The 16,206-nt window shown below is 42.6% G+C and overlaps 1 protein-coding gene across 1 annotated transcript; it reads right to left on the bottom strand.

The window, feature by feature from the left end:
• Positions 1-2,270: 2,270 nt before the first annotated feature.
• Positions 2,271-12,832, bottom strand: LOC120057339 (reticulon-3-like). Its single transcript, XM_039005920.1, has 7 exons — positions 12,574-12,832; positions 7,813-8,020; positions 7,507-7,645; positions 6,754-6,823; positions 3,327-3,373; positions 3,176-3,234; positions 2,271-2,894 (listed from the first exon to the last, which is right to left on the bottom strand). Exons 1-7 carry the CDS (start codon positions 12,650-12,652, stop codon positions 2,846-2,848), a joined length of 651 nt encoding a protein of 216 aa, XP_038861848.1. The 5' UTR covers positions 12,653-12,832; the 3' UTR covers positions 2,271-2,845.
• Between the last annotated feature and the right edge of the window lie 3,374 nt (positions 12,833-16,206).

The following is a 16,206-nucleotide window of genomic DNA, read 5'->3' as shown; positions in this document are numbered from 1 at the left end:
AGTTACTTTGCCATGATGAATATGTTGAACACAATGACGCTTTATAGGGTAAGGGAGACCAGGGATGGTTGTAACGGGATAGTTGTAACACTGTCAATATCTCCAATCAGTAACAAGCTGGAATAATGTGACTCACTGTGCACATGCTCAGTTTAGCCCTCAACCCTAATATGAAGAAGCAAGACCCTATGATAGACTGCAGGTTTTACTGAGAAAAAATAAAGCTTTTGACGTAAAGTCATTTAAGATTTTGAGGTAAAGAAAGTAATTTGACCAAATTTGTTTTTGTGATGGCATCACCTGCTTTGCAGTTAGATTCATCAAACGTATATCAGCTTTGTAACCGGTGTGTGTCGATATCTTTGACGTAAGTTAGCAATGCTAAAGTCTTAACATGTAGCCAAAATTGAAGCTAGCTAATGGCTGCAAGGGTCAGACTTAGTTGTAACAGCATGTCCAGCATTCAGTCTCACAGCGCGGGTGCACACGCACACACGCCACCGCTCTGTCTCTCTCGAACTCACACACACCACAAACATTCAGTTGTTTAGTTCAGATGTTGTTTAGTTGAGAAGGGCCAGTTAATGGAGTGTAAAAAGAATAAACATTTTATGATTTGTATCATTATTGTATTATGTCAGCCATACAAATATTAAACATGGCAATGTTGTTCTCATCTTCTCAAAAAAGGCTTTCAATATTTCGTTGCATGTCATGATTTATGCATTTTCTTATACTGTTACATTTCACCCCAAGCTCTGTTACAATTTACCCCTTCTCCCGGGTCAATTGTATCACTTCACACACTTCACACACAGATTTAGAGATAATACCTATACCATTTTGTAGCAGACAGATGGATGTTGTTCTTATCACATTTTGACTGTAGTAGTTCAAACGACCTCTGAGAAATTGACAAAAATGCTAAAAGTCTTACAACCATCTCCGGTCTTCCCTATTCCATGTCTGTGACGGGATGCTCCCCTGTCTGACAGCCCTCCAAATATGATGGCCCCATGCCACGACCCCACCATTGTAAATAGTCTGGCTCATCGGTTTCATAAGACGGAGGATACAGACCAAGTCCCACTGGAAAACAAGATCGCAATCAAGCTTTTTCTTTAGCAGGATTTGAATAGGCCTATCCCGTTCTTCGCCTTGCTATGTCATAAAGGCCACTGTTAGGAGATTATTAGGCCTATTGAAAGATAATCATAATAGTAATCCTAATATACAATTTTATTCATATATTATTTTTAAAAATAGAATGGGTAAAAAGTGTGTTTGCATACTGTCGTGACGTTGTATTAGTTAAATGAGTACAATTGCTAGAAATTAAAACACCTAAATCTTCTCTCCGCCATCAAGATGGGGGCCTCTAAAATGTTTTTGCCCAGGGCACCAGGTTTGGTTAGTCCGGCACGGTCATAATCACCACCACCATCAAACTAATAACTCTTATGGGATGACTTCTACATTTGAAGTACCAACCACATCTGATGTGATTCTTGCTCGAGCTCGAGGAATTTCAGTCATTCACTCAATGTTTAAACCAAATTGTTGCTTATTTCACATCATTGCCGCCATCTACTGCTCATAATAAAGAACTGTAGCCTACCTACATCACGCAAACCTTTCATATTTGTCAACAATACAGTCCCAGCAGATGGCTTATGACAAAGGCCTTAAGGCCGATATGTAAAGCTTATTAAAGAGCAGTGACACAAGCCAGGGCAGTGATACTAGCCAGAGCACTATGCGGGTTTCTTCATTCTCATCTTAATATGTGGCACAAACTAGATGAGCCACACGTTCATTGTGACACAAACATTGACATTACGTTAACGTGGCATTAGGTGGTCATGTTCCCAAAAGTCTGGTACATTCCATACTAGCTCCTACTACTTCCATGTGTACTCAACTGAAAGATCTTGAGTAGGTGTAAGCCAGATGGCACTATATCCTCCGCTATAGCCTACTGAGTGGAGGGTTATGTGGTGCCATCACCATACTGTACTTCTTAAACCAGTCTTCCGGTTAAGGTGCCAGTGAAAACATTTTGGGGGGGATTTTGGCATATGTAGCCTACTTACGCAATCAATGTTTGCTTGTCTAACCCTCTTAGGCTGCTCTTTTGCAAATAAATTGGGCAAATGCTAATGCAGCCATATTGAAGTTTGGAACATCTGTGTATGCCTTTGCTTTGATACTCTAACTCTGTTTCCCCAGCTCATACACACAAAACTGGATCAATCATGACTCATGAGAGCTTTTTTTAGAGTTTCCTTCATTTTTATTTCAAGTTTGATGAATTACTTACAAAATACTCAGTGCAGTGCAGATACCAAGTGTCTTTAGGATGAACTGAGATGATGCTGAAAAGGTTGAGTGCCCCAGAAACTTAAACAATTCAGAAACGCACACCAAGAGCTTAAGTTATGTTCTTTCATAAATTAAAAATGATTTATTTTGTGATAATGTACAAAACTACAAAGAATTTTCTTCTCAAAACAGATTAGAGTACAAACATTTGCTTTTTAGAGATGCTACACACCATTCTGTATCCTTGAAATAATTAAAAAGTGAATCACTGATTCCCCTGACTTAAACCCCCCCGGTTCAAACAGGAATCATATGTTAAGGAGTACATGGTCTTTGAAGATCAAGAGACAATGTACAGAATGTGGATGGCTCCAACAACAAAATACAAGCATTGCACCCTATGCAAGTTAGTTACGGTACATTGAATATTGAGCGATGACTTTGCCACTAGTTTGACGCTGTGTAGGACTGGAGTCGCAGTAGAAGTGATAGAGATTAGTTGTTGAATAGGGTTCATGAACCATCACTCTGCTTTGGTGCGCTTTACTGCCCCAGGGAGTTTATCTTGAAGCCTGAAAAGGAAAAAAAATAATAATACTGTACTAGAACAAGGCTGGCCTTTCACCTTTATATACACTGATACATTAGATGTCATATTGTATCTGGACAAAGACAAATCTTTTTAATGGTCCCACCAAGACAGTTGATCATGAAGGTACTGATGCTGTGTTCCTTCATGCCATGACTCCAAAGGTAAAATGTCCACTTATACTGCCGAAAAACTGAAAAGTGTGTGTTCTGTGATTTCACCTCATCTACACGTCGATGATGATTAGAAAAAGAATGCCCTTACTTCGCAAGTGTGACTTCAACTCTGGTGCGAATCAGTTCAATGTATTTATCGATCTGAGTCTGAAAAAAGAACAATTGTTAACCAACAAGCACACAGGTTGATAACATTAGTAATTGTATGCCAAATAAAAACTGCTTCCATTCACACTCACTTTATTTCTCTCATAAACCAGAGGCGTGCTGAAGAAGATGATATCAGCTGTCAATGAGAGAGCGGACGCCGGTCAAGTATGTCATTTCTAAGGTTTCCAGATACACTACATGGCCAAAAGTATGTGGACACCTGCTCGTCAAACACCTCATTCCAAAATCATGAGCATTAAATATGGAGTTGTTCCCCCCTTTGCTGCCATTACAGCCTCCACTCTTCTGGGAACGCTTTCCACTATATATTGGAACATTGCGGCAGGGACTTGCTGCCATTCAGCCACAAGAGCATTAGTGAGGTCGGGAACTGATGTTGGGCGATTAGGCCTGGCTCGCAGTTGGCGTTCCAACTCATCCCAAAGGTGTTCGATGGGGTTGAGTTCAGGGCTCTGTACAGGCCAGTCAAGGTCTTCCACACCTATCTCGACAAACCATTTCTGTATGGGCCTCGCTTTGTGCACGGAGGCATTGTCATACTGAAACAGGAAAGGGTGTTCCCCGAACTATTGCCACAGTTGGAAGCACAGAATCGTCTACAGTCGTGGCCTGTTTTGAGAATGACACAAATATTAATTTCCAAAGTTTGCTGCTTCAGTGTCTTTAGATATTTGTGTCAGATGTTACTATGGAATTTCTGAAGTATAATTACAAGCATTTCATAAGTGTCAAAGGCTTTTAAAGACAATTACATGAAGTTGATGCAAAGAGTCATATTTGCAGTGTTGACCCTTCTTTTTCAAGACCTCTGCAATCCACCCTGGCATGCTGTCAATTAACTTCTGGGCCACATCCTGACTGATGGCAGCCCATTCTTACATAATCAATGCTTGGAGTTGGTCAGAATTTGTGGGTTTTTGTTTGTCCACCCTCCTCTTGAGGATTGACAAGTTCTCAATGGGATTAAGGTCTGGGGAGTTTCCTGGCCATGGACCCAAAATATCGATGTTTTGTTCCCCGAGCCACTTATACCCTGACTACACCGCTCGCGTCGCACATTTTTTAAAAGGAATCTATGCCCCCACACTGCTCGCGAGCGTATGCGTTGCCAAGAGCTAAAATAGAAGTCATTGCTATTTCTGACGCAGATCGCGCTGCAAGTCCTGCCTCTCCCATCTCCTCATTGGTTTATAGAAGCAGGTACCCACGTGCCAACTTCTCATTGGTTATACCCACGTGGGTGATTGAAAGACGAACTGTTGCCGGTTGTCGTGGTAACACAATGAAAGTTTAGATGCCAATCACCATATAATTTAAACGATGAAAAAGCCTGGGAGGAGGAGAGATAACTAGAAACGATTCGGTTGACCGTTTTTATGTGTGGATTAATTGTCGGAGTAGAGGACCTTGTGCATTTCAGGTAAAATAACAACCTAATGTTTATATCCCAGGACAAACTTGCTTGTAACAGCAAGCTAGCTAAATAGGACAAATTAGCTAGCAAGTGCAAGCTAACTAGCTAAATTGCCATAAATGTGTAATGCTTTTCGACCCGTCCCCAAATTAATGTCATTGGTTCAGAGTTTGTTTTGATATTTTAACCTGCGTGTTGTGAATGCGTTTGGTGTAGGGGGACAAAATATATTTATCACGATGGCACACGCGCGCAGCCGGTTTGGGTTCCGTGTGAGTTATCACTTTTTCCTTATGGCAAGGTGCTCCATCATGCTGGAAAGGGCATTGTTCGTCACCAAACTGTTCCTGGATGGTTGGGAGAAGTTGCTCTCTGAGGATGTGTTCGTACCATTCTTCAGTCATGGCTGTGTTCTTAGGCAAAATTGTGATCGAACCCACTCCCTTGGCTGAGTAGCAACCCCACACATGAATGGTTTCAGGATGCTTTACTGTTGGCATGACACAGGACTGATGGTATCGCTCACCTTGTCTTCTCCGGGCAAGCTTTTTTGCCCGAAACAATCGGAAAGGGGATTCATCAGAAAATGACTTTACCCCAGTCCTCAGCAGTCCAATTTCTGTACCTTTTGCAGGCCAGGCCATCCTCCAAAAGTCTTCGCCTCACTGTGCGTGCAGATGCACTCACACCTGCCATTCCTGAGCAAGCTTCTGTACTGGTGGTGCCCCGATCCCGCAGCTGAATCAACTTTAGGACACGGTCCTGGCGCTTGCTGGACTTTCTTGGGCGCCCTGAAGCCTTCTTCACAGCAATTGAACCCCTCTCCTTGAAGTCCTTGATGCTCCGATAAATGGTTGATTTAGGTGCAATCTTACTGGCAGCAATATCCTTGCCTGTGAAGCCCTCTTTGTGCAAAGCAATGATGACAGCACATCTTTCCTTACAGGTAACCATGTTTGACAGAGGAAGAACAATGATTCCAAGCACCACCCTCCTTTTGCACCACCCTCCTTTTGAAGCTTCCAGTCTGTTATTCGAACTCGATCAGCATGACAGAGTGATCTCCAGCCCTGTCCTCGTCAACACTCACACCTGTGTTAACGAGAGAATCACTGACATGTCAGCTGGTCCTTTTGTGGCAGGGCTGAAATGCAGTGGAAATGTTTTTGGGGGATTTAATTCATTTGCATGGCAAAGAGGGACATTGCAATTAATCTGATCACTCTTCATAACAATCTGGAGTATATGCAAATTGCCATCATACAAACTGAGGCAGCAGACTTTGTGAAAATGTATATTTGTGTCACTCTCAACTTTTGGCCACGACTGTACAGCTTGTGTGGCCTAACATTTCGCGGCTGAGTCGTTGTTGCTGCTGCTAGACGATTCCATTTCACAACAACAGCACTTACAGTTGACCGGGGCAGCTCTATCAGGGCAGAAATTTGAGGATCTGACTTGATGGAAAGGTGGCATCCGATGACGGTGCCACATTGAAAGTCACTGAGCTCATCAGAACAGGCCATTCTACTGCCAATGTTTATTTATGGAGATTGCATGGCTGTATGCTCGATTTTATACACTTGTCAGCAACGGGTATGGCTGAAATAGCCAAATCCACTCATTTGAAAATGGTATCCACAATTCCACATACTTTTGGCCATGTAGTGTAGCGTTGGACACACCTCTAACATGATATTTTAACACAAAGCTATTCATTGAATACTTACAAACCGTTTAAAAGATACATTTATTACAGCAGTACTGCACAGGATCTCACGAGGCAACTTAAACCATGTCTACTATACACCATTCAGACCACCCCCCTCCACCACTCTTTAGTGTAAACACAGGTCTGACTGTTTCAATTCAAAATACTTTATCCCATAAGGGACAACATTTTAGGCAGGACTGCAGATACGTAAAAACAACGCAACACCAATAGTTGAATGAAACACCATGATAAATCTAGGTTCCTAGAGAGTACTAAAAACAGACTATCATGAACATAAAGTGTCTAAGTGACTGGGTGCACCACACTGTTTTGTGACAGACATAAATCAAAGACGGGAGTGTCTTACTCAGTATCAGGATAGTGATGCCATTGAAGACGGCGCCCACGTAAGTCAGCAGCCACATGAAACCGGCCAGCTGCAACAGAGAGGGACCAGCACATTTCAGACCACCACCACACTATATCGCTAAATACCATGACAAGCATAAGGGCTGCATTTTCCTTGGCCTCTCTATAGATCAATGTAATTATCGTCGAAATTCTAACATTGTGTGTTTGAAAAAAAGGTTCAACTATCAAAATAAAGAAAGTCGCACACTCCACGTATAAACAGTCATGCCGAAACGTTGGTAAATACCCATTAAATTGCTGGGAGTTTATACATGGAGTGTGCGACTTAGTTTATTCGCCGTTAGCCAACACCTCCACACAAACTATTATTCTGGGTGTGCGCCAGCTCATGTTTTTTATCTATTTGAAAAAAAGGAAAATATAATGAGCATCCCATAATATGTAGCCTTTATAAAAACTTGTTAGGATACCACACACTGGCTGCCTTCAGCTGTGTAATCCACTCCTTTCTTCATCTGATAAACTCTTAATCCCTAATTTGAGCATCAGCCAGGTATTCCTCTCTCTGCCAGTCCTCATCACATGACGGCTTTTCAGGCTTTCTTAGCCAGCCGTTTCAATGCACAATAGGGTGGACTTCAGTGTTGTGAAAACATATCGCCAACAGCACAGAAGGTGACCACAGTATATATGGACCAAGACTCTTAAGGCCAGATCGTTTTTCAAGAGTGAGTTCTTAAGTGAGTACCTTAAGTGAGTCCACCAGGTCCTCCACCAGCAGCAGGTGCCTGGCCTGTTTGATGGCACGATTCACATAGGTCAGACACACATCCACATATTTACAGAAAATCTCAGGCTGAACGGTCAGGTCCTTCTCCATCAGAGCCCTGAGGGAGACAAAGATTTACCATCATCACCAAACAAACTAAATTAAGCTTCAACTACAACAACTCAAATCAGACAATGACTCCAAGGGGTAAAGTTCAATGTGCCTTGTGTATTACTAAGAATATATCCTTGTTCTCCCATCATATCCCAAACTGAGCTGTCGTACTTGAAGGGGTGGCCCTCTTCAGACTTCTGCACTGCCTGAATGACAGACTTGTAGACGCGGAAGGTGATTGTGACACAGAGCAGTGCCAGCAGCAGGTAGGAGACCACACTGATGACGCTGAAGGTAGCCAGGGACAGAAGGACCAGCAGGGACATGCCAAAGGCCACCGCAGACTTCTTTGGGTCCCGCCAGTACACCAGCTCCAACACTTGAGGAAGGACGAGGGACAAACAGGAGGGAGCAGGATTATTTATCAAGCAAAACCTAACGTTTGGACGATCACAGATCTCATTTATAAAATGGGCATTTCCATTAAAAACGACCCTGAGCACCAACATGTGAAGTTCATAGGAGCATGTCAAATTAAAAGAAAAGAGTTATATATATATATATATATATATAAAAACTCAGCAAAAAAGAAACGTCCTCTCACTGTCAACTGTGTTTATTTTCAGCAAACTTTACATGTGTAAATATTTGTATGAACATAACAACTGAGACAAACTGAACAAGTTCCACAGACATGTGACTAACAGAAATGGAATACTGTGCCCCTGAACAAAAGAGGGGTCAAAATCAAAAGTAACAGTCAGTATCTGGTGTGGCCACCAGCTGCATTAAGTACTGCAGTGCATCTCCTCCTCCTCCTCTCCTCCTTTAGTTCCACCTCCCACACATGCAATGACCTCACCTGATTAAAATTATGTTTCTAGAGACAATATCTCGCTCATCGTCACTTAATGCATAGGTTTACCTACACTGTATCACATCCTACCATATCTTTGTCTGTACATTATGGTTTGAATCTATTCTACCGTGCCCAGAAACCTGCTGCTTTTACTCTCTGTTCCGAACGTACTAGACGACTAGTTCTTATAGCCTTTAGCCGTACCCTTATCCCACTCCTCTGTTCCTCTGGTGACGTAGAGGTTAATCCAGGCCCTGCAGTGCCTAGCTCCATTCCCATTCCCCAGGCGCTCTCATTTGTCGACTTCTGTAACCGTAAAAGCCTTGGTTTCATGCATGTTAACAATAGAAGCCTCCTCCCTAAGTTTGTTTTATTCAATGCTTTAGCGCACACTGCCAACCCGGATGTCCTAGCCGTGTCTGAATCCTGGCTTCCATCAAAAATCCTGAAATTTCCACTCCTAACTACATTTTCCGACAAGACAAAACTGCCAAAGGGGGCGGAGTTGCAATCTACTACAGAGAGCCTGCAGAGTTGTGTCATACTATCCAGGTCTGCGCCCAAACAATTTGAGCTTCTACTTCTAAATCCACCTTTCCAGAAACAAGTCTAACCATTGCCACTTGCTATAGACCACCTTCTGCCCCCAGCTGTGCCCTGGACACCATATGTGAATTGATGGCCCCCTATCCATCTTCAGAGCTCGTGCTGTTAGGTGACCTAAACTGGGACATGCTTAACACCCCGGCCATCCTACAATCTAAGCTTGATGCCATCAATCTCACACAAATGATCAATGAACCTACCAGGTACAACACCAAATCCGTAAACACGGGCACCCTCATAGATATCATCCGAACCAACCTGCCCTCTAAATACACCTCTGCTGTCTTCAATCAGGATCTCAGCGATCACTGCCTCATTGCCTGCGTCCGGAATGGGTCTGCGGTCAAACGACCACCACTCATCACTGTCAAACGCTCCCTAAAACACTTCAGCGAGCAGGCCTTTCTAATGCCTGGATATTCTTTAAAAGTTCTTTCCTCACCATCTTAAATAAGCATGCCCCATTCAAAAAATGTAGAACCAGGAACAGATATAGCCCTTGGTTCACTTCAGACCCGACTGCCCTTGACCAGCACAAAAACATCCTGTGGCGTACTGCATTAGCATCGAATAGCCCCCGCGATATGCAACTTTTCAGGGAAGTTAGGAACCAATAAACACAGGCAGTTTGAAAAAGCTAGCCTTTGCTTTCCTAACAGAAATGTGCATCCTGTGGCACGAACTCCAAAAAGTTCTTGGACACTGTAAAGCCCATGGAGAATAAGAGCACCTCCTCCCAGCTGCCCACTGCACTGAGGCTAGGAAACACTGTCACCAGTGATAAATCCACGATAATTGATCATTTCAATAAGCATTTCTCTACAGCTGGCCATGCTTTCCACCTGGCTACCCCTACCCCGGTCAACAGCCCTGCACCCCCCACAGCAACTTGCCCAAGCCTCCCCCATTTCTCCTTCACCCAAATCCAGATAGCTGATGTTCTGAAAGAGCTGCAAAATTTGGACCCCTACAAATCAGCTGGGATAGACAATCTGGACCCTCTCTAAAATTATCAGACGAAATTGTTGCAACCCCTATTACTAGCCTGTTCAACCTCTTTCGTATCGTCTGAGATCCCCAAAGATTGGAAAGCTGTCGCGGTCATCCCCCTCTTCAAAGGGGGAGACACTCTAGACCTAAACTGTTACAGACCTATATCTATCCTACCCTGCCTTTCTAAAATCTTCGAAAGCCAAGTTAACAAACAGATCACCGACCATTTCGAATCCCACCGTACCTTCTCCGCTATGCAATCTGGTTTCAGAGCTGGTCATGGGTGCATCTCAGCCACGCTCAAGGTCCTAAACGATATCATAACTGCCATCGATAAGAGACAATACTGTGCAGCTGTATTCAACGACCTGGCCAAGGCTTTCGACTCTGTCAATCACCAAATTCTCACCGGCAGACTCAACAGCCTTGGTTTCTCAAATGACTGCCTCGCCTGGTTCACCAACTACTTATCAGACAGAGTTCAGTGTGTCAAATCGGAGGGCCTGTTGTCCGGACTTCTGGCAGTCTCTATGGGGGTGCCACAGGGTTCAATTCTCGGGCCGACTCTTCTCTGTATACATCAATGATGTCGCTCTTGCTGCTGGTGATTCTTTGATCCACCTCTACACAGACGACACCATTCTGTATATTTCTGGCCCTTCTTTGGACACTGTGTTAACTAACATCCAGATGAGCTTCAATTCCATACAACTCTCCTTCCGTGGCCTTCAACTGCTCTTAAATGCAAGTAAAACTAAATGCATGCTCTTCATCCGATCGCTGCCCACACCTGCCCGCCCATCCAGCATCACTACTCTGGATGGTTCTGACTTAGAATATGCGGACAACTACAAATACCTAGGTGTCTGGTTAGACTAAAATCTCCTTCCAGACTCACATTAAGCATGTCCAATCCAAAATTAAATCTAGAATCGGCTTCCTATTTCGCAACAAAGCATCCTTCACTCATGCTGCCCAACATACCCTCGTAAAACTGACTATCCTACCAATCTTTGACTTTGGCCCTGCCTTATCTCAGCTCACTGGTCACCATAGCAGCACCCACCCGTAGCACGCGCTCCAGCAGGTATATTTCACTGGTCATCCCCAAAGCCAACTCCTCCTTTGGCCGCCTTTCTTTCCAGTTCTCTGCTGCCAATAACTGGAACGAATTGCATTTTTTTTTTTATTAAAAATTAAATTCACTGAAGCTGGAGACATATCTCCCTCACTAACTTTAAGCATCAGCTGACAGAGCAGCTTACCGATCACTGCACCTGTACACAGCTCATCTGTTAATAGCCCACAAACTACCGCATCCCCATATTGTTATTTATTTTGCTCTCTTGCACCCCAGTATCTCTACTTGCACATCATCTGCACATCTAACACTCCAGTGTTAATTCTAAATTGTAATTATTCCACCACTATGGCCTATTTATTGCCTTACCTCCCTAATCTTACTACATTTGCACACACTGTACATATATTTTTCTATTGTGTTATTGACTGTACGCTTGTTTATCCCATGTAACTCTGTGTTGTTGTTTTTGTCGCACTGCTTTGCTTTATCTTGGCCAGGTCGCAGTTCTAAATGAGAACTTGTTCAACTGGCCTACCTGGTTAAATAAAGGTGAAATAAATAAAATAATTAAAAAGGCCCCTCACCTGTGAATATGATGCCAGTTCAGAAAGGACTAGGCTACATCAATTACATATTTCACTGACCTGACAAGGTTGGTTTTGATTATTGTTAAAGCAAAAGGCTGGTAACCATGCTTTTGCTCAACCAATTTTAGGCAGGGTGATTATTAGAAACATTCGAATAGGGGCGTGTGCTCTTCCCAATCTAGTTAGGCATCTCACACGTATCCATAGGAGTCTGACTTATGAATGTGGCAGTATAACGTTACAGTCAGTAAGTAGTCTTTCAGCTAATGTTAGTAATATTTTATTTGAATAAGCTTGCAGCTTTAGCCTCAGTAAGTAGGTAGTGTATTAGTTAGCTTGCAACACATTGGAAATACAATAGTTACCTTACATTGCTAATAACACTGGTCAGAGATCAGCTGAGTGAACAAACGACCTATTGTGAGTTAACGTCAGCTACTCGAATATACAAAGGCTTCCTTCCTTCCTTTGTTCTTAAACGGTCCAATTATTTATGGTATGGGCATTTCGCAACACTGCTAAACGAAATATAGAGGGCGTTATCTATAGCTAGCTAGTTATTGGGGTCTTTTATTCTACTTAGCTAGCCAACATGTGTGTCCTGTTGTGAAATTGCTAACGTTAGTTAGCTGCTAGGTCAGCCAGCTTGCTGTCAGACGCACTGTTGCTCAAACGAGTAAATCTTCCCTCACGTCAATTGTTCGAACTTGCATCGATGTATACAAGGGTGGTTGAACTGAGCTCGAACTAAGTCAAAATGTTTGCATTCCAACAGAAAAACGCTTTAAAAAATAATGTCATACCGTAATATGTGGATTCTTTGGTCGATGAAGCGTTCATAGCTGACGAAATCTGGGCAGACTGTGTCGTCGGATCTGCCATTTTTGTGATGCTTTCTAACGAAACAACCAAAATAAACGTAATAAATTCGATTTGCGTAGCTACGTATGTTCTGGTCAAAGTCCTCCAAATTCTCGCTTTTTTTTATGGATGACAGATGGATGCTCAGTTGACTCCCCACGCCCGTTGGTCGTTTTGGAAATGGTTTTTCTGTCTAGTATTCTGGCACAAGCACAAATGATGACGTCACGTTCATATGGTAATGACGAAACATTCAAAATAAAACCCCGAAATTTCAAAACTGCAATGTGGATTGAAAAATGTAATTTAAGCAATGGCCAATTTTATTGTGACAAAAAGAAAAAGCCATAAGTACTTTTTGAAAACAAATGTAAAAATATGGTTTTAAAATTATTATTATTTTTTACCAATAATGGAAAAATACAATTTTGACACTAGTATGTTGAGAACATTGGGCTGTAAAGAGAACACCTGTCTACAGGGGTGCAACTTTGGTTTTAGAAGTGAGGGGGACATAACTTTGCGGGGAGTCTGAGGGTCCTCCCATTTTAGGGGCATCTAAAGCTAATTTCCTGAATGTCTACACAATCTAATATGACCCATAGCCCTTCTAGCCATTTCTATTTATTACAACAAAAAGTCACCAAAATGCCCACTGTCATCAAGCTAGGTAAGAGACCATTATTAAATATCTTTAAGTGATTGATAAGACTGAACTACATCAATGATAATTCAGTAATCAATATTGTGCTGCACATTTAACCAATAGCCTAACAAATGAACAACTCTTACAAATAAAGTAAAAATACTTAACTTTTGATTGTCTTTATTAAGACATTCTCTATATCAAATTTCATCCAGACCACCCAGCCAGCCAGAGCCACTTGCACGCCCGACCCCCACCAGTCTAGTCAATGACTCAACTCTCACCCCAACACAACTTCCTTCTCATCTATTTTTTTTTATGTTTCAAGGGAAAGGTTTGGAAATCAAAGTTGAGTAAAAACACACATACACCTCCTACACATTAACACACAGAAACAGTATATCCTCCATATAATTCATATCATAAGCCTAATAGTACTGTAGAGCTCTTCTTACTTGCACACAACATAGATGGGTCACCCCGTCCTGTCCCTAGCGGTCCATGGCCGTGCAGCTCCCCTACCCAACACACCCCACTCAGCTTTAGAATCTTAGTGAAACCCTCATTATTGGTTTCAGGTGTGTTACACCAAGGCCAGAGTGACAACCCACAGTACGTCAGACCCCCGGGGCCAGGACTGAGCAATCCAGCAGCTAGGGATTGCCTAAATAGGTATCTCCCCTGATGTGGACATGTTTTCAATACAGACTCCTTTTGTCGTACAGTATTCCATATAAGGAATCCAGAAAGTTGCACAGTATACCCTTAATCTTGTAATAAATCAAATCTAGTGATACATAACTTGACATTTCTGCCATCCATTGTGGCATTGTGGGAGGATAACCAACATTCCAATTAATGGCAATGCATTTCTTAGCCACTATAAATGCTAGATTACACAGTTTCTTCTGTCTCCATTATCAACATTTCCAAGCAAACAAAAACAGGGAGAATCTGTAGACATGCTGAGATAAAAGGACATACTCTATGCCAGAATTCAGCCAGCGTTCACAAGACCATAACATTTGTGTTTTACATCTTCAGCAGAGGAATTACAATTCTGAGTGCATGAATATTCAGTTTAACTGGTATATAGTATGTTCCAGTGATGGTCTTAAACTGCAGTAATTTACGTCTGAGATTATATGAACATGACTAGGCATTCTAACATACACTACTTGACCAAAGGTATGTGGACACCTGCTTATCGAACATCTCATTCCAAAATCTGGGGCATAATATGGGGTTGGTCCCCTTTGCCGCTATAACAGTCTCCACTCTTCTGGGAAGGCTTTCCACTAGATGTTGGAACATTGCTGCAGGGACTTCCATTCAGCCACAAAAGCAATAGTGAGGTCGGGTACAGATGTCGGGCGATTAGGCCTGGCTTGCAGTGGGCGTTCCAATTCATCCCAAAGGTGTTCAATGGGGTTGAGGTCAGGGCTCTGTACAGGCCAGTCAAGTTCTTTCACACCGATCTCGACAAACCATTTCTGTATCAACCTCGCTTTGTGCACGGGGGCATTGTCATGCTGAAACAGGAAAGGGTCTTCCCAAAACTTTAGCCACAAAGTTGGAAGCACAGAATCGTCTAGAATGTATGCTGTAGCGTTAAGATTTCCCTTCACTGGAACTAACAATGAAAAACAGCCCCAGATCATTATTCCTCCTCCACCAAACTTTACAGTTGGCACTATGCATTCGGGCAGGCAGCGTTCTTCTAGCATCCGCCACACCCAGATTCGTCCGTCGAACTGCCAGATGGTGAAGTGTGATTCATCACTCCAGAGAACACGTTTCCACTGCTCCAGAGTCCATTGGCAGCAAGTTTTACACCACTCCAGCCGACGCATTGCGCATGGTGATCTTAGCCTTGTGTACAGCTGCTCGGCCATGGAAACCCATTTCATGAGGCTCCCGACGAATAGCTCTTGTGTTGACGTTGCTTCCAGAGGCAGTTTGGAACTCGGTAGTGAGTGTTGCAACCCGAGGACAGACGTTGTGTATCACAGTGCAATTATAAAACTGGTGGGGGACAAAAATGCAATTTCAGAATGTGTGGCGGGGGGTCATGTCACCAATGAAAATTGCACCCCTGCTTTTCTACCTGTCCCAGCTAAAAGTGGAGTGGGAAATACTCAGTAGTGTCTTTACTAACCAAAAATGGTTAGTTTTGGAGGAGGACTATGTTGCACGGCCGCATGCTGGATTTTCACTCCGCCTCCCCTATACCCCAATGCAATGCACTGTAATAGACTGTACATGGATACATATTGGCTTGTAAAGAGAGAACTTTTCTACCTGTCTCAGCTAAAGGGGAATGGGAATTACTCAGTCGTACATATCCGGCAGCACTTCATTATCCACCCCCTCCATAGCTCCCAATGCAATACACTGTAATAGACTGTACATGGATACATATTGACAAAAAAAGTTGCAGTGTATTATTGTATTGGGGGCTATGGAGTGTTGCAGGATATGCATGACATAGTCCCCCTCCAAAACGACACATATTTGGTTAGTAGAGACCCTACAGAGTATTTCCCACCCCAGTTTATATGAGACAGGTATTAGTGTTTTTTTTCTCTACAACCCAATAAGTATACCATATACAGTGTATTGCATTGCAGTGCATGAGTGGGTTGATTAAGGTGTCACCAGCACTCTGTATTAAACCTGTTGCCCATCACAAGGGACCATTTTAAATTTTGCAGATTGAGTAAACCAATAACATATAGTTGTATTTTTATTAAAAGTGTATTTCTTTAAATATAGCCTACACCATGACTTTCAACGTATGAGCATTTATGTAAACTTTCAAAAGAAATGCTGGTATAAATAATACAATATTACAAATAAATACATACAATTATCAAAGGTGGTTGCAATGCTGTGAAAAACAGTTGTATTGCCCTAGAGTGCATTTTCT

This window comes from Salvelinus namaycush, chromosome 12 (assembly GCF_016432855.1).
Source record: "Salvelinus namaycush isolate Seneca chromosome 12, SaNama_1.0, whole genome shotgun sequence".
In the NCBI taxonomy this organism is placed as follows: Eukaryota; Metazoa; Chordata; class Actinopteri; order Salmoniformes; family Salmonidae; genus Salvelinus; species Salvelinus namaycush.
This window is presented reverse-complemented; position numbering and strand designations above follow the sequence as displayed.

Excerpts from the sequence above, each read along its gene's own strand:
- LOC120057339 (XM_039005920.1), bottom strand. The coding sequence starts at position 12,652 with ATGGCAGATCCGACGACACAGTCTGCCCAGATTTCGTCAGCTATGAAC. Across the intron at positions 6,824-7,506 it reads ACCTGGTGGACTCACTTAAG|CTGGCCGGTTTCATGTGGCT; the intron begins GTACTCACTTAA and ends TCTCTGTTGCAG. Across the intron at positions 3,235-3,326 it reads TGGTTTATGAGAGAAATAAA|ACTCAGATCGATAAATACAT; the intron begins GTGAGTGTGAAT and ends TTCTTTTTTCAG.